This window comes from Podarcis gaigeae (genome assembly GCF_964106915.1).
Source record: "Podarcis gaigeae genome assembly, chromosome: 13".
Taxonomy (NCBI): Eukaryota; Metazoa; Chordata; class Lepidosauria; order Squamata; family Lacertidae; genus Podarcis; species Podarcis gaigeae.
Window position 1 is genome coordinate 32006017 of NC_139689.1, and position 24923 is coordinate 32030939.

General features: G+C 45.1%; 1 protein-coding gene across 5 annotated transcripts in view; it reads right to left on the minus strand.

Moving 5' to 3' along the window:
* Positions 1–24923, minus strand: part of LOC310829808 (acid-sensing ion channel 2) — a 385605-nt gene that overhangs the window by 358449 nt on the left and 2233 nt on the right. For 4 of the 5 annotated variants that reach the window (XR_014557372.1, XR_014557373.1, XM_083708772.1 and 1 more), the window contains exon 2: positions 20757–22432. Coding sequence is in view for 3 of the 5 variants with exons in the window: in XM_083708772.1 (XP_083564898.1) it covers positions 20757–21338 (582 nt within the window). In the remaining 2 variants the exon portion in view is untranslated. Of the gene's footprint in view, positions 1–20756; positions 23745–24923 lie in introns of those variants that run through there. The other variant, XM_083708773.1, reaches the window with a different exon arrangement.

Consider the following 24923-nt stretch of genomic DNA (forward strand, 5'->3'; position numbering starts at 1 on the left):
TTCGGGCAGGTCCACCAGAGGTGGTAAAAGGTTCCTTCAGTTTCATTACATTTCCAGCATTTATTATTGGGCAAATGATAGATTTTTGCGAGCTTGGTTGGAGTCATGTACCACCTGTAAATCATTTTCATAATATTTTCTCTTAAGGCATTACATGCCGTAAATTTTATACCGGTGGTCCATAACTGTTCCCAATCCGCAAACATAATGTCATGACCAATGTCTTGTGCCCACTTAATCATGGCTGATTTAACTGTCTCATCCAATGTATTCCATTTCAACAGCAAGTCGTACATTCTTGATAAATTCTTAGTATTGGGTTCTAACAGCTCTGTTTCTAGTTTTGATCTCTCCATCTGGAAGCCAATTTTCCTGTCTTGTTTGAACACCTCCATTATTTGATGATATTGAAGCCAATCTCGTACTTTAGACTTTATTTTCTCAAAACTCTGTAATTTAATTTTTCCACTCTCTTGCTGTAGGATTTCACAGTATTTTGGCCATTTGGATTCCATATTAGGTTTTTTCACTTCCTTGGCTTCTATTGGTGACAACCACCTAGGGGTTTTATTTTCCAACAAATCCTTATATCGAATCCAAACACCATATAATGCTTTCCTGACAATATGGTTTTTAAATCCTTTGTGAATTTTTACCTTGTCATACCATATATATGCATGCCAACCGAATCTATTATCAAATCCTTCCAAATCCAAAATGTCTGTATTCTCAAGAAGTAGCTAGTCTTTCAACCAGCAGAAAGCTGCTGATTCATAGTACAGTCTTAAGTCGGGCAGGGCAAACCCCCCTCTATCTTTTGCATCAGTTAATATCTTAAATTTTATTCTGGGCTTTTTGCCCTGCCAGACAAATTTAGATATATCTTTCTGCCACTTCTTGAAACAGTCCACTTTGTCCACAATCTGTAATGTCTGGAACAAAAATAGCATCCAAATTTTCAGGGGGTTGATCGTGCTTAAAAGTAAAGGTAAAGGTACCCCTGCCAGAACGGGCCAGTCTTGACAGACTCTAGGGTTGTGCGCTCATCTCACTTAAGAGGCCGGGAGCCAGCGCTGTCTGCAGACACTTCCAGGTCACGTGGCCAGTGTGACGAAGCTGCTCTGGCAAGCGAGCACCAGTGCAGCACACGGAAACGCCGTTTACCTTCCCGCTATAAAGCGGTACCTATTTATCTACTTGCACTTAGGGGTGCTTTCTAACTGCTAGGTGGGCAGGAGCTGGGACCGGAAGACGGGAGCTCACCCCGCCGCGGGGATTCGAACCGCCAACCATGCAATTGGCAAGTCCTAGGCGCTGAGGTTTTACCCACAGCGCCACCCGCCATGCTTACTTATTAATAAAAACAAGATACACTGAGAGTATACCAGAAAGGTGCTATTTGTTGCCTTATGAAGTAGTTGCAGGCTGAGCTCTGGGATCAAAAACAAAAACATGGAGGAAACTCAGGAGTTGTTTTCTGCAACTCTGTCCAGGAAACATGCCCTGATGGACTCATGCCAGGAAGAGGGGGAAATAGGTGGAAATTGAATGCCTTAAAAACAGCCTGAAACAGCAACATGTCAGGGCCTTGATGGAGCAAATTATGACAGTAACAGAGGCAAGAGGAGACAATGGTTCACGGTGACTGGACCAGCTGGCACCAAACGGATCAGATGTTATTAGCATATGTAAACACCAGTTAGCACAGGAATATTTGCATATACCAACTCCCCTAACCCAACCCAAGAGAGGATTAAGCTGTATGATCATTTAGATGGAAATGACTTGTAAAGTAAACAGATCTTGGTCCGTGTGGATTTGAAGCGTCTTGATACTCCATAGATAAGCTGTATGAAGCTGTGCCATAATTGCTAGCTCAAAGTAAATGGATTCAGCTTTGAACTGTGAGTGCTAATCCATCCAGGGCAAGTGACCTCTCCGAGCTTCTCTCTTTTTAAGGATCACAGTGCTCAAAGGGACCAAAAGATAATCAATTTATATTTATATTATAATGGGTTGTTGATTACTTTATTTGATATATGTTGTCTAATTTAAAGTTTATTTTGACATTTTTGTGTTGGATCAGTTTGTTATAAGGAGGCAAACTGCCTTGTGTATAGAAAGGTGGTATAAAAAAGATAATCAAGTCCAAACCCCTAGCATGAATATTCACACACTATCCCCCACACTCAAGGCAGAGGCTACAGGATGCCACCAGCAGAGAACTGTTGCACCACACAGATTCTCGAGTAAATGAACCAATCTATGTAGTACTGGAAAAAGTAAAAGTAAGGCAGAGCCATTTAATTCAAAGCAAGTAAGCTAAACCACATTGTATATAAGAAGTTAACTCCCCCCCCAAAAAAAAAAACTGTTCCTCTTCACATACCCTCTCTCATGTGCTGAGAAAACTCAGCATGTGCTGAGAAAACTGCCCCACAAAATTATTGCAAAAAGGATTTATTAGATGTTGGCTTCTGCAGGGAGGCATTTTTGTGAATGGATATTCTTGCTGGCTGGCAGCAAAGTAAATTCAGAGTACGGGGTCAAACTCCTTATTCATATAAATAAAAGTTACACAACATGTATTTCCACCTTCTATCCTCCCCAAATCTAGCCACTACTTTCCCCATCATTGTTCTATTTGGGGGAGGGGACAGGGACCAACCCAGAGAAGTACATTCTCCCTCTGCCCTCAGCCTGGGATACAGTGTGGAAAAGAAATTATTGGTCTATAATGCCCTTTGGGCAGGTGATAGGAGATGAGAATAGCAGACTGTTAATTCATGACTATTGAACCTTACTGTAATGCAACCTTCTCTTTGGCTTCTTGCAAATGTCAAGAGAAGGGTGACACAAGAACCAATCTGTGGGCACTGTGCTGAGGCAGAGCACATAAGGGTCCTTCAGCCAAATCAAAGCCTTTCTGTGAGATGCATGGGAGGGGCCCATATTCATGTCCAGATCCTGTCAGAATAGAACATTCTTTTAAAATCTCTTCTCTAGCACTTGCAAAAAAAAAGCTTTGCAATCCTTGTATCAATGATGCTCACTATGAGGCTGTTATCACATCCATCTAGAGTAGCTCAGTTGGTAGAGCATGAGACTCTTAATCTCAGGGTTGTGGGTTCAAGCCCCATGTTGGGCAAAAGATTCCTTCACTACAGGGTGTTGGATTAGATGACCCCCATGGTCCCTTCAACTATATAAGTCTATGATAGATGGGAAATCAAGTTCAAGAAAGAATCTGACTTGCATAAATAATGCCTGATTAAATATCAGAAGGTGAGGATGAACTATTCATATTTGTCAAGATTAGAAAGATTCCATGAGGTAAGTAGAACTACTATCCACAAAGAGACCTTGCTAGTTCTAGTGTATATATTTTATTTTTTGCTTAAGTCTTGACCCAGTTGACCCTGGTGACTGAGAAGAGAAATATTTTGCTGCTGAAGTGATCATGGGAAGGAGTAATGTCACCTCCAGACAACTATTCCATACTGCCACATTATCCACTCTATCCTGTCCTCGTTTGACTCCACCCAGTCCTTTGTTTCTGTTCTTGCCATCTGCCCTCCTCTCCACATTTCTTTTAATGGAAATTAGTTGCACTACGATGGACTACCACCCTGCAAGCTCTTTAGAATAAGCTATAGTACTATATCACCCTGGCTGGGATTCAGCAAGATTAAGCCCCAATTTGTAAAGCTTCCCAAAGTTATGGAGAAATACCCCCCTCTTTCAAAAAAAAGAAGAAGTTAAATTTGGAGTTTGTCAGGTCTTTCTGCCTTGTCCCCAACCCCATGCAGTTCACTCCCCCCTCTCCTCCACCTGCGTCTGAATGGTTGGAATCCTTCATCCAAATGTTTTATCTCCTCCACCCCTGTTAATTGTCAGCACGCAAGGTTGCAAGAGGCTTTCACACAATTACTGCACACTCCCCCTCTTTTTTCAAGCTGGAAGTTAGCTGCATTATGGTGCAATGCCTGCTCCCAGAGAGCTTGACCCACAGAATGGCTCCCAGAGCATGCTGGAGAGAGGAGGAAAGCAAGTGAATGATGAGGGTGAGAGTGAATTAGTCAGCATGGACAAGAGAGATGAAAAAGCAACTACCAGCTGGAAGGACCAATGGAGCACGTGTGTGTGTGAGAGAGAGTGCATACGGACATACGCACGTGCGCCTACTCCTGCCTCTTTTTAAAAAACAATTTTAACTGAGTAAATTGCCAGGATGCCCTAGCACAGGGGTCTGCAACCCGCGGCTCCGGAGCCGCATGTGGCTCTTTTACACCTTTGCCGCGGCTCCGGGGCGGATACTAGCGAGGGGAGGAGGCGCATTGTGCGCCCTGACACTCCCCACTGTGACGGGTGCTGTACTGGCTGTGATGTCGCATGGGGGCGGTGCGTGCGTTAGTCACGCACTGTCCCGACGTCACCTTCCCACCCGCTGTCAGATCGCGGCTCTGGAGATATATTTGTTTTAAATGTCGCAATGGTTTTGCGGCTCCCAGTTTTTTTTCTTCTTCGGAAATGGGTCCAAGTGGCTCTTTTTGTCTTAAAGGTTGCAGACCCCTGCCCTAGCACAAACTTCTCTCCCTTCCCCACTCCTTCAAGTGTAGTCAGCTGTGCACCACCGTTACACTTCTAAACAGCTTCAAAGGCTATGATTGCTGTGCTAAACCTTTGCTTGTTTCCATCCCCCCCCCAAAAATAATAGCAGTATTCAGCATCACCGTGAAGTACACCACAAAGAAGCAAAATTAGTTCAGCACATTGCCACAGCTATAGCACAACAAAAGCAGAACCCACACCCTCCCAAAAAATAATAAATCAGAATGTTTGTGGTACAAAATCTTACAGGTTTCCTGCAAAAAGCTACAGACCATGCATGGCTTGTGACAGATGCCATGAGACCATCCAGAAAGGTATTGAAGGTGCAAATTGACTTGGAACATGACCATCCTGATACCCTGACGAGTCTTCTTGTGCATTAAGAAGGACCCTGTTACTGTTTGCAGAGGCAGCTGTGGTCATTAAAGGGCAATAACAGTTCATTATGTTAATAAATAGTGGTTTCAATGAAGACAATGCCCTCTTTCCATGCTCTGCAAGGAGCTACACAAGCATAAAAGCAGGCATCTTGGCTGTCAGGGTGTCCCAAGTGGCATGAATCTTTCAGGGGACCCCAAGCCACTGCCTGACAGCCTCCATCTTCCAGCACTACTTGTGATCCAGAAACAATTTTAGCCAGCAGACAGCAATCTGAAATCTACTCTGCACTAGCCAGATTTAATGTGATCGTGGCTCCTGTTCAAAAGCAGAGCTGGAGAATAATGCTAGTCAAATCTGACAACTGAGGCACAGTTTTCAAGTTTGACTTCCTTGGAATTCCGAACATTTTTCAAAATCTGCTTCTGAAATTTAAGTAGCTCTGACAAACGGATGCTTGACAGCATTGCCTTTGATTATTTACCGTATTTTTCGCTCTATAACACGCACCTGACCATAACACGCACATCGTTTTTAGAGGAGGAAAACAAGGGAAAAAACATTCTGAATGAAACAGTGGATGTATCATTCTTGTGCTTCATGCTGTGGCCACAGACATGTGATCTGATGGTGAATTTGGGCTGACCCAATGCAAAAATCCTGAGAATCCCTGTGCATCCATGGTTTGTAACCACGTTTTTGCACCATTGCAGCCCCAGGCAACAGTGGGTGCGTGATTTTTGGGGGGCAGGCTGTAGCCATGGACATGCTATGTGCTCTGATGGTGAATTTGGGCTGACCCAATGCAAAGACCCTGAGGATCCATGTGGATCCATGGTTTGTAACCACGTTTTTGCACCATTGCAGCCCCAGGCAACAGTGGGTATGTGATTTGGGGGGGGGCAGGCTGTAGCCATGGACATGCTATGTGATCTGATGGTGAATTTGGGGTGACCCAATGCCAAAATCCTGAGAATTCCTGTGGATCCATGGTTTGTAACCACGTTTTTGCACCATTGCAGCCCCAGGCAACAGTGGGTGCGTGATTTTGGGGGGGGCAGGCTGTAGCCATGGACATGCTATGTGATCTGATGGTGAATTTGGGCTGACCCAATGCCAAAATCCTGAGAATTCCTGTGGATCCATGCTTTTTAACCACATTTTTGCACCATTGCAGCCCCAGGCAACAGTGGGTGCGTGATTTTTTTGGTGCAGGCTGTAGCCATGGACATGCTATGTGATCTGATGGTGAATTTGGGGTGACCCAATGCCAAAATCCTGAGGATCCATGCTTTGTAACCACATTTTAAGTGGGGAGCGAAGGAAAAACAAAGAAGGGACATTAGAGGGGTGTGCAGAGAAGCAGCTGGCTAAGAATGCAGGAGAGGGATTTAACGGGAGGGAGGAAAGAAAGGCAAAAGTTTCCCCCCACCCAAGCCAGCCATCTCTCTCTCTCTCTCTCTCTCTCTCTCTCCCTCTCCCCCCTCTCTCTCTCCCTCCCCCTCCCCCCCCTCTCTCTCCCTTCCCCCAGCAGCACCGGAGCTTGCCTGGAGGGGAGGGGCTTTCCCTGCTCTTTGTTCCGTTTCAGCAAACACAGCAAGGAAACAGAGGAGGGTGGGCAGTAAGACCCTGAGGCAGAATGCAGGAAAGCAGCCGCTTCCTCTTTTCAGGTTTCGCTTCTCCGTGCAGCGTGCAGCGCCGCGATTTGATTTTTGCATGATTTTTCGGCTCCAGGGACCACACATTCGCTCTATAACACGCACAGACATTTCCCCTTCCTTTTTAGAAGAAAAAATCTGCGTGTTATAGAAGGAAAAATACGGTATGTTTTCCAGTTTCCCTACAATGATTCTACATCTTATTTCTTTCTTTTGCTTTAGATATTATTGAAAATAATTTGAAAAGTAGCACTCTAGTGTACTTTCCTTAAATACAAAAGGCCACAGTCATTTGGCATGGTGCTCAAGACAGCTGGAAACCAAAATCTACAACCCCCATCCCCCAATATTTAACAGCTTGCTCTAATAACTGTTCACTTCCCCTACAATGGTAGGTATAAATAAAACATTTGTGTCCTACATCTGTTACTTAACAGAATCCATAGAAGGAAAGGTTGAAAAAGATTATCTAGTTAAGAAAATATAAATTAAGACTTTTTGTGATGTGATCCTCAAAAAAATTCTTTCCCCAAAATCCCATTCAGCTCAATTTAATGACTTCAAGTGTGCTAATGCTGCAAGCATTGGTCCTGCTGTGAGTTGCAAACTAGGGAGTTTCCTGGCTACTACTATTTTGTGGGTGGGATTCAATCACATACCAGCAAATTCAGCTTGCACAATAAAAGTGGATTTGGTGCTCTTGCGCAACAAACCCACTTCCCTCCCCAGCCCCCCAAAACCTGAACTTTTTGCAGCAAGGAAAGGGACAGGAAACTGCACTGGAAAGTGTTGGATAACAATTGCTTGTTGAAAGATATAACCTCCTCACAAACAAATCTCAATGAATGCTCTATAAACAGCCAATGTCGTACGTATAACCTCTCACAAACGTCATGCAAACCAATCAGAATGAATGCTCGACAGGCAGTTAGTTTGGAAGCTGGTGGTGGTTTCAGGATGGAATAGTGGAAGCACACATACTTCTCAAAATTGAATATTTCGCACTAAACAGTTTTCACACAGTTGTATTAGTTGATGTCACTGGCACCTCACAGTCTGAAGGGCTGACACAGTCCTAGAGGTAAATCAGGGAACTGCCTGGGGCACCAGAAATGCCAGGGGCTCTTGCCTCAGCTATGTTAATGTCTTGGAGACAGAACTGGATTGATCAAGTTTTCTAATGCATGCTTATATGTGAAGTGAATTGTCTAAAGTATGTTAGCTGATGGTGCCTAGAATTTAATCCAAATCTGTGGAGTAGAGTGGTATGATCAGTGCTATTTTTCTAGAAAAAGAGTTTCCATAACTCACCATGAATGCCTTCCTTGTTCTCTTATAATGGCAATGGCGCCCACCTGAGAGGTGCCGGAACTGAATTCCAGTGAGTTCTGGCTGAAAAAAAGCCGTGGGTATGACGGTCCAATTACTGAAGTTAAAAACAAAAATAACATCCCATGCCCATTTGATGTTTTACGGTTATGCTGCTCAGCCTACAGTAAGTCTCAGGGGAGGGGAGGATTTTAATTGACCTAGGGCAACAAAAACCCTTCAGCTGTCCCTGATAGTCTATACTCAATAACACAGCACAGCCTAGCATGATCTTTATGCCTGGTAGTTCCAGCGCATAAAAACGGCCGCCTCACATCTTGCTTCCGGGTCCCTTAGCAACAGTTATTTAGACAAACAATTTGCAACACCTTCTGTACTGTCCCATCTTGTGAGCCAGATTTTTCTCCCCCACCCCTCTAAGTCTGCACATGTTGGCACGTCTGAGAAGCTTCATAAAGCCCAGTATTCCTCCACATTAAAAAAAACAACAGCAGCATGCAGGCTGTTGGTACAGAGTCATTGTACCATAGCACATACACACCCTGGTTTTTGTTCAGCAGACACACATACAGTGAGAACTGTACATACATCAAAAAACCTAAGTGTCCTCTGAAAGCCCTGCTCCTTAATACCAAAGCTCTGTATACACCTTTGTTTGTACACTCGCGTCAGAAGCCACAGACACCATAAAGTGTGACTTAGAAATGTTTGCAGACACACACAGAGGGACATGCACTAGACACACACCAAGGAGCCCTGATTGCATTCAGCCCCCTTGCCTATGTCCACTTATGTGTCTCTTATCAACATTTTTCTGAGTTTTACATCTAATGAGTTTCACACTGAACATCAGCATGCATGTGGCAAATGCTCTCAGTGCATTATTTATTAAACAGCCCCAAATGCTACAGATTGTTTTGGACTGCAGGAGTGCAGTACAAGCATATAGGCACAATGAGTCTCTGACAACCTGGAGCAAATCTACCTGATAAATAGCTGAACTAGTTCATAAGACAAGGAAAAGATCCTCTGGACCTGCTAGAAAGCGTCCCTTGAGGAGGGCTCCCGCCTGCCTGACGCCATAGCTGGCATTATCTGCAGCCTGCATTTAAATGCACTGCAGCAGATCTGCAGTCCTGCCCTCTAATACAGCAAAAGATGAAATCCCAAAGTATTTTCAAAGAAATCTAGCCGTTAGAGACCAGTTTTGCTGGTTTTGATCTGTTACGTTCCAGTGCTTAATTTGATGTCATGCTCAAGGATGGGCAATAGCATATCATGATATAGACAACAGCTGTAATTTCCCCCATGACTATATATCATAGCTGGTGACACCAACTTTCTCCTGTAGCATGTAGCTGGGCTCACTTGCCAGTCACTTACTTTGCAGACTGTACCTGCTCTCCCTGTTTGAGGTACACTTTGGTCTCCATAAGCTGTTATGTGGATGGATACTCCTGTTTTTGTGTGCTAGGGGTTAGCTAAATAACATCCTGAGGCCTTAAAATTTCCGCTCTGCATTTCATTCAGCTCCACAGTAACACTTTAATTCACCAAAGAGCAAAAAGATCTTAAATCCATCATTCTTCCCCTTGTTTCAGTCCATGTGCTTATTCCTTAGAAGAACCTATACTCCAAGCCATGTTATCGGTTCTACACAGTGAGTGGCTATTGTTACATGTGCTTGATATCTGGAAAGGCACAGATCTCTTCACTTAAAAGGAAAGGGCGACTGCTTGACTTCATTGCTATAGTTACTATGAAGTATATATATATATGGGATGTGGGTGGCGCTGTGGGTAAAACCTCAGCACCTAGGACTTGCCGATCGCATGGTCGGCGGTTCGAATCCCCGCAGCAGGGTGCGCTCCCGTCGTTCGGTCCCAGTGCCTGCCAACCTAGCACTTCAAAAGCACCTCCGGGTGCAAGTAGATAAATAGGGACCGCTTACCAGCAGGAAGGTAAACGGCGTTCCGTGTGCTGTGCTGGCTCGCCAGATGCAGCTTGTCACGCTGGCCACATGACCCGGAAGTGTCTGCGGACAGCGCTGGCTCCCGGCCTATAGAGTGAGATGAGCGCACAACCCTAGAGTCTGGGGTACCTTTACCTTTATATATATATATAAAACACAACAAACAGTCTTAAAATACACTTCTTTTCTTTTTCTCCCACTTTTTTGCAACTTAGTCTGCAATATATCTAAAAGGAGTCCATTGAAGTTTGCTGAGAATCCTGTCACATTCATCAAAATCTCTTCCTCACCCACCTCAACCTGAAGTCTGATTTGACATGTCTAAATCTCAATTGAAACGTTCAGTTTGAAATTGTGTCACAGAAAAGTACTTTTATTTAACATATTTGATCCAATATACAGAACTACGAGAATACAGTATTCCAATACTCTCCAGGCACAAAGTACTCATCTTCCAAGCCACATTGCAATTACTTTACAATCAATGTCCCCATCACTGATCGCAAATAATCCTGCTTCTACCTTGTACTTTTTTCTTCACTACTAAGTATTCACTTCCCCAACACAAGACTACGTGGCCAGGCTTCACAATAAAAGGGCATGGATCACAATCATTTAGTATCTTCCTGAACATGTTGAAAACAAAGAAGGCTTTGTTTTTACCCCACTAAAAAAAAGGACTGGCAGGAACTGAGGCTGCTTATGTAGGAAATAGAAGTGTGACTACTCCTTAAGGATGGACAAACCCATCAGTTTCAGTTTCTTAATTTCTCATTTTTCCAACCTTAAGTTCTGTTTGCCCTGTTTCCGCACACTTTTTGCTCCAGGCCCCAATCATCACTGGCGTGTGGCCCCCAGAAGGGAATGTGGCCTTCAGGCTGGAAAAGGCTCCTCAGCCCTATCTGATTGGTTCAGGAAATGTGAATTAGGTATGTTTGCATTAAAATGTGAACTGAACGAATTTCTTCCTCATCCCTATTCTAGATGGGAGGAGCTGCAGCAGACCTAGCTTCTAAGAGCTGAGTTATAGCGCAGCTCCAAACTTAAAATGTATGGTGTGGAGGTGACCTTTATCTGGTCCTTACTTCAGCTTGACAGGAGACGGGACTGAAACAGCCCCCGCAAATCAATCCAAGCCAGATGAAAGGAAAGTGTGCTGCCCACAGAAAGAGTCTGCAAAGCAAACAGTCCCCAGTGTCACCAGCTAGGAAGCCTAGCCACAGAGGACACTCATCACTAAACAGATTCGAAGTCACTAATCTGAACAGGGGTGGTGGCAGTAGGCTATTTTCTGACACCATATAAATGTATGATCCATCAGATCCTGAATGGGAAAGAAAAAACAATATGCAAGGCTACATTATATGAGGCTGTGTACACGCCATACCTTTAAAGCATATTCAAAGCTCATTCTTTCCTTCAAATAATTCTGGGCACTGTGGTTTGCTAAAAGTTGCTGGGAGTTGTAACCCTGCTACCTATATTGGATGCAAGTCTCAAGGGTCAATGCAAACCAACCTTAGAAAAACCCAAACACCAATGGGTTTGTCCCCACGACAGGCTTTCTGGGTCGGACATGTCTCCCACAAGAGGAGGGCAATCCTTACCTAGGAGCTCACACGCAAAAGGCACCTGCCTTTCTGTTCGACACCTTCAAGGACATGCTGCTGCTGCTGCCAGGAATAGAGTCCATCAAATATTCATAAAGCCCAGCTCCACTCCCAAGCCAACTTCGGCAATCAAGATTGACCCAGAATAGATTCACAGGCAGCAACACTGTCTTCCTCTCAGCAGATAAACTACACACACTTTCTAAACCCAGTGCCAGGTCTGACCTCCAGGAGATTCTTTTGAAGACAGCTCCAGTCCACAAGAAAAGGTTTAGGACATCACACCACCTGGACTGGGAACTGCGGTTACTCTGAACTATGATTAGGTCCAAACAAGTTAACTTCAAACCACAATTGCTGAAGCTGTTATACAGGCAACTTTCATTTTGCATGCGTTTAAAGCACGCATGGTCACGCATGTGTGTGCCATTTGCAATGTACACTGTACATGGTTCTCCCTTCCTCATTTTATCCTCCCATTGTGAGGTAGGCTAGGCTGAAAACCAGTGGCAAGACCCAGTGAGCTCCATGGTTGTGGGGATTCAAACCCTAGTCTCCCAGGTCCTAATCTGACACGCTAACCATTACACCACACTGAGTTCCTCCCTGGAGCAAATAGAAGCATGGTGGACAGTAATCAGGATCAACAGCACCCCCACCCACCCAAGGTTGCTATCTACCAAAAAGAAGATACAAAGACATGTGCCTATCACATTATTAACATATCTAATTTGTCCTTTAATACCTTATTTTATAGTTGAGGTAAAATTTAGTTCTGGAGTACATCCTAGTGGGAGGGCCTCATTCAAAGGATATGTTTCTCTTTGGAGTGTGGAAGTAATAAGATTCATGGCCTTGAAGGCACATCAGGCAGCAGGGCTGATCAACATCAGGGACCCAATGTATGTTGCCCTGAGCCCCATCACAGAAGAAGAGTGTGATATAAATTAAATAAATAGGTTGCTCTTTCAGACAACCTGTTAATTGAGCATTCACCCTGATTTGGTTGCTGAGAGGTTTGACAACCTGATATTGAATGAGCATTCATCCTGATTTGCCCTTGTGTTAAGCAAGTGTTATCTCACACTTTCCAATGCTTTCCCCCCTCACTTCCCTTATCACAAAAAGCCTGATTTTTTAGGGAAGCAGGTTTGTTGCACAAGGTTTCCAAATCAGCTTTAATTGCAAGATATACCAGGATATAACTGAAACCCACCCCAAAACAGCGACAGCCTGGAAGCACCCCAGGTTAAGCCAGTAAATTAAATAAAGTCACTAGGCTTTGAATGTGTTGGCACTTGCGCAAGACTTACTTCATAATAAGCATGTTTAGGATTTACTGTGCCCATTAAGTAGTTATGAGTGTTGTTTTTTATATGCATTGGAGGGCAAAACTGTCCCCAGTCCACCTATACCAGGCTTCCTCAACCTCGGCCCTCCAGGTGTTTTGAGACTACAATTCCCATCATCCCTGACCACTGGTCCTGCTAGCTAGGGATCATGGGAGTTGTAGGCCAAAAACATCTGGAGAGCCGAGGTTGAGGAAGCCTGACCTATACTCACCTATATCCAATGGACACTGGGAAACACAAGGCAGCAGGATGTTCTCCTGCACAAGCGCTACTGCAAGTGCAAACCATCATTCATTTAATCCCAAATATGGTTAGTGCAGGATGACATCCCGAGATGCACTGTGCTCTTGGTGGCTTTCTTTGCATGGCCTCTGTGCAAAATTGCAGGAAAACCACAACGTGAGTCAGCTGGGAAGAATGGCAAATTGTAAAGCATGCTCATGTTTATTCAATTGCAATTCATCCTCATTGTTTTGACGGGACACAAATTCATTTGTTATTCGCGGGAATGGCACAAACGCTCCATCAGCATTCGCCGTTAGTTAATAGCCACTTAGGGTACCGATTTTCATGTAAGCTCTTCTAGCAGACACTATGAAAGGCTTCATTTGTACATCACAGGACACTTCCTTCCCCCATCAAGAACTGGACAAGCTCTTTGAGGCACTGCATCTCTACCTGCTCACAAAGAATCATGGGTGCTTTGATTTTGTGATCACCCTTTAAAAAATGCATGTATCTGGAGTTTGGGTTGCCAACTTTTTTTAAAGCTCCTGTGTTTTAACAGAAACTTGATATGCAGGAATTACCAGGTGATGGGTGCTCATCTCTATACTGTGAAAAGCTTTACTGGGTAATTTTTTGGAAGATCAAGTTGCCATTAAATGCACAGGAGCAGGCCTATTCATTTCCCCACCCTAATCAGTTGGCAATCTTGGGAGTTCACATTTAGGATTTTCTTTGGCCTTCTAATATATCCCAAGGTGTGGCGGGGAGGGGAGACAGTGACTCAGTTTGATGGCCTACAAACAGCACAACTGCAATACAAAGCATGACCAGACCCCAATAGGCTGTGGCTCAGCATGTTCCATCTCATCCACTCCTCTCTTATTCCAAATTTCTCAGCTCTGAGCAATCGTCCTGCTTGGGAGAGGCTTCCTTTAACTACCACATCTCCCCATTCTAGGCCTACTCACACCGGCTGTCGACAGAAAATACAGGCAAGCTGTCTGACAGTGACACCAGTATGAGGAAGTCACACAGTAAGTGCCTGGCTGTGGCCTAAGCTCCCAACCCCCCATAGTTCCCTTATTTTTATTTATTAGTAGTACATTTATATTCCACCTTTTGTCTAAAGAGCTCTAGGTGGTACACACTCTTCGCCCATTTTATTCCCACAACCACCCTGTGGTTGGGCTGAGTCACAGTGACTGGTCACCCAGTGGGCTTCATGGCTGAGTAGGGATTTGAATCCTGGTCTTCCAAGTCCTAGTCCAGCACTCTAACCACTACATCACATGGGCTACATGTTATGGGGGAGCCATTAAAGCAGAAGAACAGGGTGCAGTAGAGGCTTTTAAGAGATGTTATCATATTTGCAGGCAGGCAAAAGCACCTTGTGGACAATTCAGAGCAGGGCTCCAGGAAAGGTTTGGACTGAAAGCAGGGGAATGGAAGGGTCGTGAAGTCTGGATAAAGAGTGCGGAGGACTGCATTTGGTCCTCAATTTTGAGGTTTGCCCACCTCTGAAGGGATGTGGGGCCATCAATGGTTAATAACCATTACAACAGTGACCTGCAACACAATTTTGCCAAGGTGTGGCATGCTCCTCTTCAGGGTTTCAGCCAGCTAGCCATGTTCTTTTCCAGTATTCTCCATTCAACCCAACCTGTTTCTCTCTCTGTTTTCTAGTTCCCGTTCCTCCAACAGTCAGTGAGAATTCCTTGCCCACTGTTATTGGGTTATTTTGGATTCCTTCCCACCTCCCATTTAAGATTTCCCCTGTAAAGTTTTTTTGTACTTCTATCAAGGTTCCCTCAACCCAAACCTATTGACATGAATGGATTGGTACTGTTCTGGCTATGGAAGGACCAGCACTTGCCTGGGAATTCAGGAAACAGAGGAAATGGCAGCTAAACGGAACTTCCAAGTTCAGAGTCAATATATCTCCAAGTACCAGGTGTTATGAGCAGAAAAACAGGGTGAGCCGTCACCTTCAGGTCCCTTCTTACAGGCATCCAGAAGCATTTCGCAGTTGCTATTGGAAGCAAAATGCTGGACTCAGTCTGATCCAGCAAGGCCATTATTCTAAAAAAACCTCTCACTGATTAGTTGAGTCTTATTGAGATGGCTTATTAAGGCAGCTTCCCATCTGTTTTTGTTGTTGCTTCCACAGCAAATTAACACCAATTTGCACAGAAAGCTATGGTGGGCGGCAGCACATTGAATGGCAAAAGGGCCGTGCACATAAGTGCCTCTCCTAAACCAGTTCCATTGCAGCTCTTTGTAAACACGCTCAGCACCTCAATGGGAGAGTTTCCTGGCGCAGAGACTGAGAGATTGCAGAAGAAACCTCACCCACCCACTCAAAATCAATTGCGTATAGAGCACACTTGAGTGGAAGGACAGTCACAATTTCTGTTTCTTTCCAAGAGGGCTCCCAGGCCATGTACAGCCATGAAATGTAGAGCAGAGCATTCACCACACCAACCTCAACATCCTCCTCCCCTCCAAGGCCCAGCTCCTGCCCCTATCCTGTCAGTTCAAAACAATCCCTCCCACATACAGACATTTACACCCTGCAATTTAGCTTTCGTAGGATAGCCTTGCAAGTGTTGGTTCCCAGGGAATCGCACTGCATCCTGTCCATATGTTACAGCAGCCAATTAGTATGCATGCTTGTTCTGGAAATCCATGAGATATAAAGTTTGGAGACCAGACTGAAACCTATGGTTTAAACTGGCCTTTCTGCTTGGTGATATAAAACAACAATTCAAATCCGAGACATAAAACCATCACCTTGATTTACATCAGTCTATTTACCTTGTTTTGCTTGCGCAGAATCGGGGTTAAGTTGTCAAAGGTTGGGTATACATGCTTCAAGGGAACATGATAAAATTTCATTCTGCTTTCCACCAAGTTGTTTTTGTGTGTGCTACTTTTGGTTCACTCTCTTGAGGGGTATTCACACTCAGGCACACCTCTCAGAAGCTCTTTGTTTTAAGATGCTACAGCTGAAGCAAAATTTGTGCTTTCAACACCCTGTCATATTCAAGATCAGAATGAATGTGGACAGCTGTTGGGGGTCATGAATAAAAATGCTGGTATTTTTCATATGCATATTTGAAGAGGTTGCTTTGTGCCTACCCTCCTTTCACTATTTGTTCACACCTACACACACACCTACCCCTTCTCTTTCCAGGAGGCAAGATCTCGTTTACCTCCACTAAGACCCAGAGAGGCACAGGCATGCACTCGTGTTAGGGAAAGCAGCCCTATACTATGGAAAGCAACAATGGATTAGGGGCAGGAGAAGCAGGATCAGACAGACAGAAAGCAAGCTAAGTTTAAGAAGCAAGACTTAGATTCACTGCAAGCAGAAATCCAAGACTGGAAAAGTTGTGAGATGCAATCAAGTAGTTCTAAACAGCACCTGTGGATCTGCTGGTTAGCAGCCTCTTCCTCCTAGTATATGTATAATGCTTGAGCATGTATAATGCTTCCTCCTAATATGTATAATGCTTGAGCATGTGCTGTACAATTCCTCTGTTATGCTGGCCTCTCCATCCCCACACCACCCCCACTTACTGTATCTCTCAATATCCAAAGTTAGATTGCAAGCTCTTTGGGGACAGGGGCCTATTTTCATCACTAGCAGGGCTGTTCAAGTAGTCTTGGTCTCTGAACCTGCCCTCACCCCCAGAACCTACTTAATGCAGTCTCACATATAAGCCAACAAAAGTCACTAGCCTACAGATATTTGAGAGCTACACTGCCTAGACACATAATCATTGATAGCAGGGGAAAAGAAAACTTCTACAAAGCTACCTTATTATTAAGTCAGATCGTTGGTGCATCTAACAGCATTGTCTACACCGAATGGCAGTTGTTTTCTCAGACCTCAGCCCTGCTGCATAAGATCCTTTTAATTGGCAATGCTGAGGATTGAACCTGGGATTTTCTGCATGCAAAACATGTGCTCAACCACTGAACCACAGGCTCTCTCTCTCTAAAGCAGCCTTCCCCAACCTGATGCCCTCTAGATGCTTTGGACTACAACTCCCATCAGCCCCAGCCAGCTTCCCTGCCTACTGGTGTTTTGTACTCAGCAGAGGCAAGCAGGCACCTCACTATTTACAAGGTAACCCTAACACAGAAACACACACTGATCCAGAAAGCTTCTTGGAAATTTGCCATAATAGTTTCTTAAAGGGAAAATGCTGTGTATGCTAATTCTCCCAAATACACACACACCCCTACACAACTACTCCACACATTTAAAAGCTCCTGCAACCACCCCCTCCAAACAAGCTTTGGGGGTGGGGGATAGGAATGCTATAGAATGTGTGAATTCTATAGGATCATGAATGATGAACCCTTCCCCCTTTCTGGATAACAATCAAGGTTCTCACAAATTCTTTCATCAGGTTTAGAGTGGTTTCCTTCAGTGAGTTCCCATCCATCAGACCAAACTTTCAATCCTGGGAGTTTGCTCCTAGCACGCATCCAATATCTGTGGTTTAGCATTCCCAGGCATCAGGAAAGTTTAACATTCTTTTTCTATGAAAAGAATCTGTGTGTGTGTGTATACACGTACGTACCACCACCACCCCAAACATCAATAATAACTGAGAGCTGGGGTAGTGCAGAAGCTAAAAGTCTGAGTTAAAAGACCAAGAAGTTTCCAGTGTGAATCTCCCTTCTGTCATTATTGTACTACATGGCCTTCCAGTGTTTCTCAAGCATAGGTCCCTAGCTGTTGTTGGACTACAACTCCCATCATCCAGCTAGCTAGGGATGATGGCAGTTGTTGTCCAACAAAAGCTGGGGACCCAAGTTTGAGAAACAAGCAAAGGGATGGCCCTGCCACACAGCAGCATGCAGAGACTTGCTTCAGGTGGCTTGGTGGGGTGGGTGAGTAGAGAAAAAGGAAGGCAGGAACTGTCTCTGAACAGTGCAACAAGACTTTGTAAAATACTGCCCATGCAGGGGAGATGGGCATTTGGAGTCAACCTCCAACAGCAAAATGCTTTTGCCTGGTACTGCATGGGTACCCATGGGGATCATAAAACTGGCCTACCATACAGGATTGTTGCAAGGATTCTAAACAATATAATGTACATGAAGTGATTATGGCTGTGTTCACTATACATTTAAAGGCCCATGGCTCACCCCCCCCCCAAAAAAAAATCCTGGGAAGTGTAACTCACACCTCTCAGCAACCTACAATTCCCAGAACAAATTACAGATCCCAGGATTCTTTGGGGTAAGTAATATGCAGGTGTGAACACATTTTTAAAAGTGACATGAATTGTAATTAATTGATGTCCCAATCCCTAGCCTCGTTGCAACCCACCAGCACCCACTTGAGTGCAACACTCTAACCTGCAACTTCCCTCAGATGAAACTAGTTCATTCCATGTGAGCCCTCATCCAGGTCCCAACCAAGAGGAGAAGAAAGGTTTGGTAGGTAAATAAACTTACCAAATTGCTCCCCGCCCCCTAGCTGGGGGGTTCATAACAGTTTGAGAAAGAGAAGGGGAGTGGGTGAAGCATCTCTCACCCTGCAGTGCCACCCCAGCATTGCTCCATTTCCCCACCTTGGGCTGCTGCTGTTGAAGACAGAGAAGCAGGTTGGGGTGAAGCAGTCACCCTAGAGGACAAGAAGTTTGCTGAACAGTAGCATACAGAAGGATATTATGCCACACACGTTCAAACTCCCACCCACTTCTATGCCCTGATGTTGTCATCTTATCTTTCTGGCCTGGCTCCAGTGTCTTTAATGGCAACTAGTAACAAAGACACAATAAAGTAAGTCAATTCACATCATTCTCCTTTCCAAGCTGGGAAAAGCTTCACTGAGATTAATGTCTATGTTTCCAGTTGCTGTTCAAAGCACACAAGCAGGGTCAAAAAACTGGTTCACACATGCATGTTGTTCCCTTGATGACACTGCACCCGATGGCTTGGCATGGGAACATGTGAACCAACTCCACTGAAAAGCACTGTGTTGGATGACATACATGGGAACATGAATCTTCTATCTGCTGTGAGTCATGCATGCACATATACACAAGCCACAGTCATCAAATGAGAAAAATGCATGTGTAAATGGTTCCGGGGGGAAATCAGGCAATCCTACTGTCCACCACACAACAGCCACAGAAAAAAAGTTGCCAGAACCACCAGAAAGTGACAATCTTCCTTATCTCATTGCGCCCCTTGCCACCCATCAGTCATAGATCTCTCTGTTTCCTCTAGGGCCAGGAGCAGCTCAGTGGTAGGACACATACTTGGTTCAATCCTCAGTTTCTCCAGTAGAAGCATCCCATGCAGGTGGGCTGAGAAAGTCCAGTGATGTGGAACTTGTGGCCCTCCAACCATTGCTGTCTCCCAGCTCTCATGTCTCAACCACTAAGGCCAGTGATTATAGGAGCTTGAATCCAACAGCATCTGGAGGACCACATGTTCCCATTCCTGCTGGAACATGAAATCTTGGATGACTGCTACCAGCATAGAGAGCATTTAGATTAGCTGGACCAACAGGCTGACTCTGTCCATTATAGTTTTGTACCTTGATCTGAACCATTATCAGCAAGAATGCATAATATCATTTCAACACTCATTTGCTGCCAAGCACCATCCAATGGCCACTGATCTCTACATCTTCCATTAAGCCATGAATACAATCCTTCTCCCCACCCCTCCTGTCCCGTACTTCCAGGAACTGCAACAACCAACCACTAGAGCAGGGATAATAAATAATAATAATAATAATAATAATAATAATAATAATAATTTTATTTATATCCCGCCCTCCCCAGCCGAAGCCGGGCTCAGGGCGGCTAACAACAATAAACAGTAAAAAAGTATAGCACAAACAACACTCCAAAATCATTCATTATAAAATTGATTCAAATCAAGCCACTGGCAACCATTGTGCCAGAGCTCCACGAAGATTGCCGAGGGAGGGAGTCAGGCTGTGCCCTGGCCAAAGGCCTGGTGGAACAGCTCTGTCTTGCAGGCCCTGCGGAAAGATGTCAAGTCCCGCAGGGCCCTAGTCTCTAGTGACAGAGCGTTCCACCAGATCGGAGCCACAGCCAAAAAAGCCCTGGCTCTAGTTGGGGCCAGCCTAACTTCTCTGTGGCCTGGGACCTTCAAGATGTTTTTATTTGAAGACCGTAAGTTTCTCTGTGGGGCATACCAGGAGAGGCGGTCCCGTAGGTACGAGGGTCCTAGGCCGTATAGGGCTTTAAAGGCTAAAACCTTTGGATGTGGCCCTCCAAAGGTTTGATGGACTCCCATTTCCATCAGCTCCAGCAAGCATGGTCAGAGGTCAGGGATAATGGGAGTTGCAGTCCATAAACATTTGGAGGGCCGCAGGTCTCCCAATCCTGCACTAGAGAAAGTAGAAACATTAACAGGCCTTAAGCCTTACACTCTTCACAACCTGAAAAGCCCATTGGCCACAAGAATAGCAGACAAACCTGCTTCAGTTCAAGACAGCTGGGTCACCAAGATATATCAACCAGGGTCTCCCACAGAGATACCCAATTTTCACTTCTTGGGTTGTCCCCATTGTTACCACCAATGCTAAAAGGAAGGCAAAACTCTTGTTTGTACTCACAGTTGTGAAGTTCTTCTCGCCACACTCCTGCCCCCGGAACTTGCAGTATAACAACATCTCCTTCATGTCATGGCCCACACGCCCCATGAACTCACTCATGCTGAAGACTTTGGCTCGGTGATGCTGGAAATTGGCCTTCTCTCGCAGGATGGCCAGGACTGCTGGGTCAGCGAGATGAGGGTGAAGGACCTGGAGGTTGACGTCCAACAAGGCCAATAGGTCGCCAGCATGGTACAGGTCATTGGTAGTGAGGCGGGAGAAGCGGAACCCGTTGAGGTTGCAGATGGTGACAGCTGGGAAGACCAGGCTGTGGGCAACGACCTCATCTACTCTGGTGACATGCTGGTAGGAGAAGTAGTAGACCAGCCGCTCGGAGCTCTCCACCAGAAGGAGGCCCAGGGAAGCCACAAACACCAGAGCCCACAGGGCCCGCCGCACAGTCATAGGTCCATAGACAAAGATGTGGCGGATTCCATGGAGGGTTGAGGTGTTGGCAAAGATCTGGAGGCTGGAGGGCTGGAGGCTCCCCAGGCTTCCCTCGCTGGTGCTCTCCTTTAAATCCATGGAGAAAGGATTGGTCATGAAGGTGCCACTTCCCTCCTCTGACTGCAGCCAGTTTCTCGTGCGCTCCAGCTTTCCCTCATGGGGTGAAAGAGGCAACAGAAGCAGCCAGCAAGCAGGGCAGCTGCATGTGAGTGTTTGGGTGGCAGTGGGGAAGGTGCTTGCTGCGTGCTCTCCCCAGCAGCCTGGCAGGGACAGTGTGTGTGGGGAGGGGGGGTAAAATGTTTATTTAAAATCCATTGCAACTCTACCGCTTGATTTCCTCGCTGCGATAAGGAGGGCTGGTTTTATTTAGGGAGACACCAAGGTGATGTGGAAGAGATGTGGGTGGGAAGGCAAGGAGCAGCCAATGGAAACAAAGCCCTCCCCCTTCCCTTTCTCTCTCTCTCTCTCACTCTCTCTCTCTCTCTCTCTCTCTCTCACACACACACACACACAGAGCTAGTGATGAGATTACCAGTGTGTGAGAGTGTGTGTGTGGGGGGGGGGGTGTGTGCGCATTTAAAGGGGAGCAGTCCAAGCTGCTTGCAACCCATCCGCTAAATAAGTCCTTAGCCGAGCTGCTTGCAACCTATCAGCTAATGTTTTATGTGGAAAGATGCTGCTGCCTGCCTCTGGAGCCAACACACTGCAGAACAGAGCAAGGTTCTTGAAGGAGCGGGAGGACTAATACCACCACCGCCCCCACTCCCTGCTGATGATTTTCCGGGCTGCTGGATTCCAGCATCCATCTCCTCTTTTCTCTTCTCAGGCTGCATCCCCTACCCATGTCTTTTAGTCTGGGAGCTCCTCAGAGATGAAGCCAAGAGGACGACAGACAAAACTCGCAGGACAAAGGGCTGAACATGACCAGGCCTTCGTGTCACAGCAGAACATCTGGGAAAGATTTGACAGCTGTACCCCCAGTAGTTGCTGGTGCAATGAAGGAAAAACAGCCAAGGCTGAGCTCCAATGATGCCTGCCAAGAAGGATTCGCCGGAGAACGCACTGGCAGCAGCAAATAAGTTTGCCTCTTTTTTTGCCCTTTAATGTTTGCCATCTGTCTTGACAGGGTACCATCGGCTCCATGAACCACCACACTTCCCTCCTTCCTCATCTGATCCCAGGCTGACAAACTGCAGGAAAGAAGAGTTTATCATCAGGGTATGTTACAGTGCAAGCCACATTGATTCTAATTACTTATAAAGCTAATTCTATGTTACAGGGAAAAGGAGTAAGTGTCCAGACTTTAATGAAAGCTTAGCCACATTTTTGTCAATGTCTTAAAACTCAGAGATAGATAAGTAAATGGCAACAGTGTCTTAAATGTGTTTATCAGTATACACTTGTGTGTGTTCGTGCGTGCATGTGCAGGCGGGGGGGGGGGGGAAGAAAGAGATTTACCACATTAATTAGAGACTGAGAGTATCCGTATGTGAATGCCAATATTTGGCAACCTTCACTGTAATATGTGTTTTAGCCAAAGTTAAGCACTTTAGGGCTGCAGTCCTTGGTGCACTTACCTTCAAGTAAGTCCCATTGTATTAATTGGTACTTCTGAGCCGAAATCGTTAGGATTTCCCTGTAAGCAGATGAACTAGGGAGCAAGTCCCACTGAATACTGTGAGGGTTAACGTCTGAGAAAACACGCATAGGATTGTGCTGTTATTCCTATTCATCTCAATGGGAGGATTAGGCACATAATTAAGCCTTGCCTATAGGAATGAATGAGACGTCAAAATGCTTAGCTTTAACTGGATCGTGCTCATGAAATATTGCAAAAAAGAGAGGAATGTGCAAACATTTACTTTTCTGTCATATTTGTACCCCAGACTTAATCCAAGGACCTCAAGTCAGCATATGTGGGGTTCTTCTACAACCACAACAATCACATGAGGTAGGTTTTAGGATGACAGAAGGTGACTAGCCCTAGGTCAGTCCTGTGAGCTTTGTGGCTGAACAGGGATTTGAACCTAGGACTTTTCTGCTCAAAGACTAACACTTGATTCACTACACCATGGCTGCAATCCTAACCATGCTACTTGGAAGTAAGTCTCAATGAGGTCAATGGGACTTGTTTCTAGGTAAGTGGGGCTAGGATTGCAGCCTTGCTCGTCTATTAAAATGCAGAATAAGCACATGTGGGTGAGTGAATATATTTTAAATGAGTGTCTAGTTATGTGGACAAAAGAACTACTTCCAACCTCCACAGTCAGTGGCAGTTTAACTCATTATTACTTATCTGCTGCAGTTACTGATACCTATTTTCAACTTTCCCTCCACCCTCTCAGTTTCGCAAAACATTTATCGATTTTTACAATTCCTTGCAGAAGTATTTTATCAAGCACTTTTCTTTTCTCTGATTTTATATCATGCACTTGAGCACGCACATACAAATTTCACAGCAGCGTATAAAGGGGTCACATGAGCAGATTTTACATGTCTTGTAGTCCACTATTATGCATGTCAACCTGAAAATAAATTTCACTTAAATAATGTGGCTTATTTATTTATTTATTTATTTATTGAATTTATATACCGACCTATAGCTGGATGTCTCAGGGTGGTTCCCAGAACGAAATCGGTTCTTGGCTAAGTTCCAAGTGTGCACAAGATACCAACTTTAAATTTTGAAAAAGCACCAGCAGGACACACCATGGGGTGGGGAGGTGAAAAAATAGATTATCTGAGGAGCAGGTAGTAGGCCTTTCATGGGCTATAATGCTTACTTACATGCATGCATACTGAAACAAAACATATTCAGGGTTACACCAGATGTGGAAGAAGATTCAGAGCAAGAAGCCAAAGTATGACCATTGGTATTCCCACAATTTTTATTTTTATTTTATTGTGAGCACAGGAGGAACCAGATTTATCACCACAGCAGGTAAGTCTGTGTGTTCCAGTAGTGGCTGGCACCTGTTAGGACTTATAGGGTGGAAGGGAGGGAGCCCAGCAGCAGGTGGCACCAGAGCAAATGACTAGCTTTGCCTCCATCCTCCTCCCTGCTGAGTTTTACAAGATATTAACGAGAGGAAGCTGGCACAACCAAAGCCACCCCCTGCACTGGATATTAGTAAGAAGACAGGCAGGTGGGTGCTGGCTAATGTTGGTGGAGCAGTGCCCCACTCACCCAGATGCACCATTGCCAGTGTGTACTTGGTCTCCAGCAAGCAGAAGACTAGTTGAATGTTCCTCTTCCGCTCCCTCCCTCTTCCCACCACTGCATTTTGCCTGAATGGCAGCAGAGATGAATACACTGGCAAGAGATGCCCATGTGTTCCTTTGCTACCCTAGCAACTAATACTTAGAGGGCCATTAGCTCACCAAGAAGTTGGCCTGGCTATTCCAACAAGTGAATCCTCCATTAGATCTTAAGTCTTGCTGGATCCAGGAATTACAACAATATTGCTTCTGCTAACAGCCTACATAGGTGCTGCTTCTGGCCCTATTCAGTAACCCTTGCTTTCTAGGGCTCAATTTATGCAAGAAAAGCCAAATGAAACAAAAAAGCAAGGGGGGCCTAGAAAATCCTGCCCCCTCCCCTTCATTGGCTAATGCATTGGGGAAGCATGGTCTTCACTCCTTCTTACATGCCACTATTGTTGCTTTAATTGGCAGAAATTG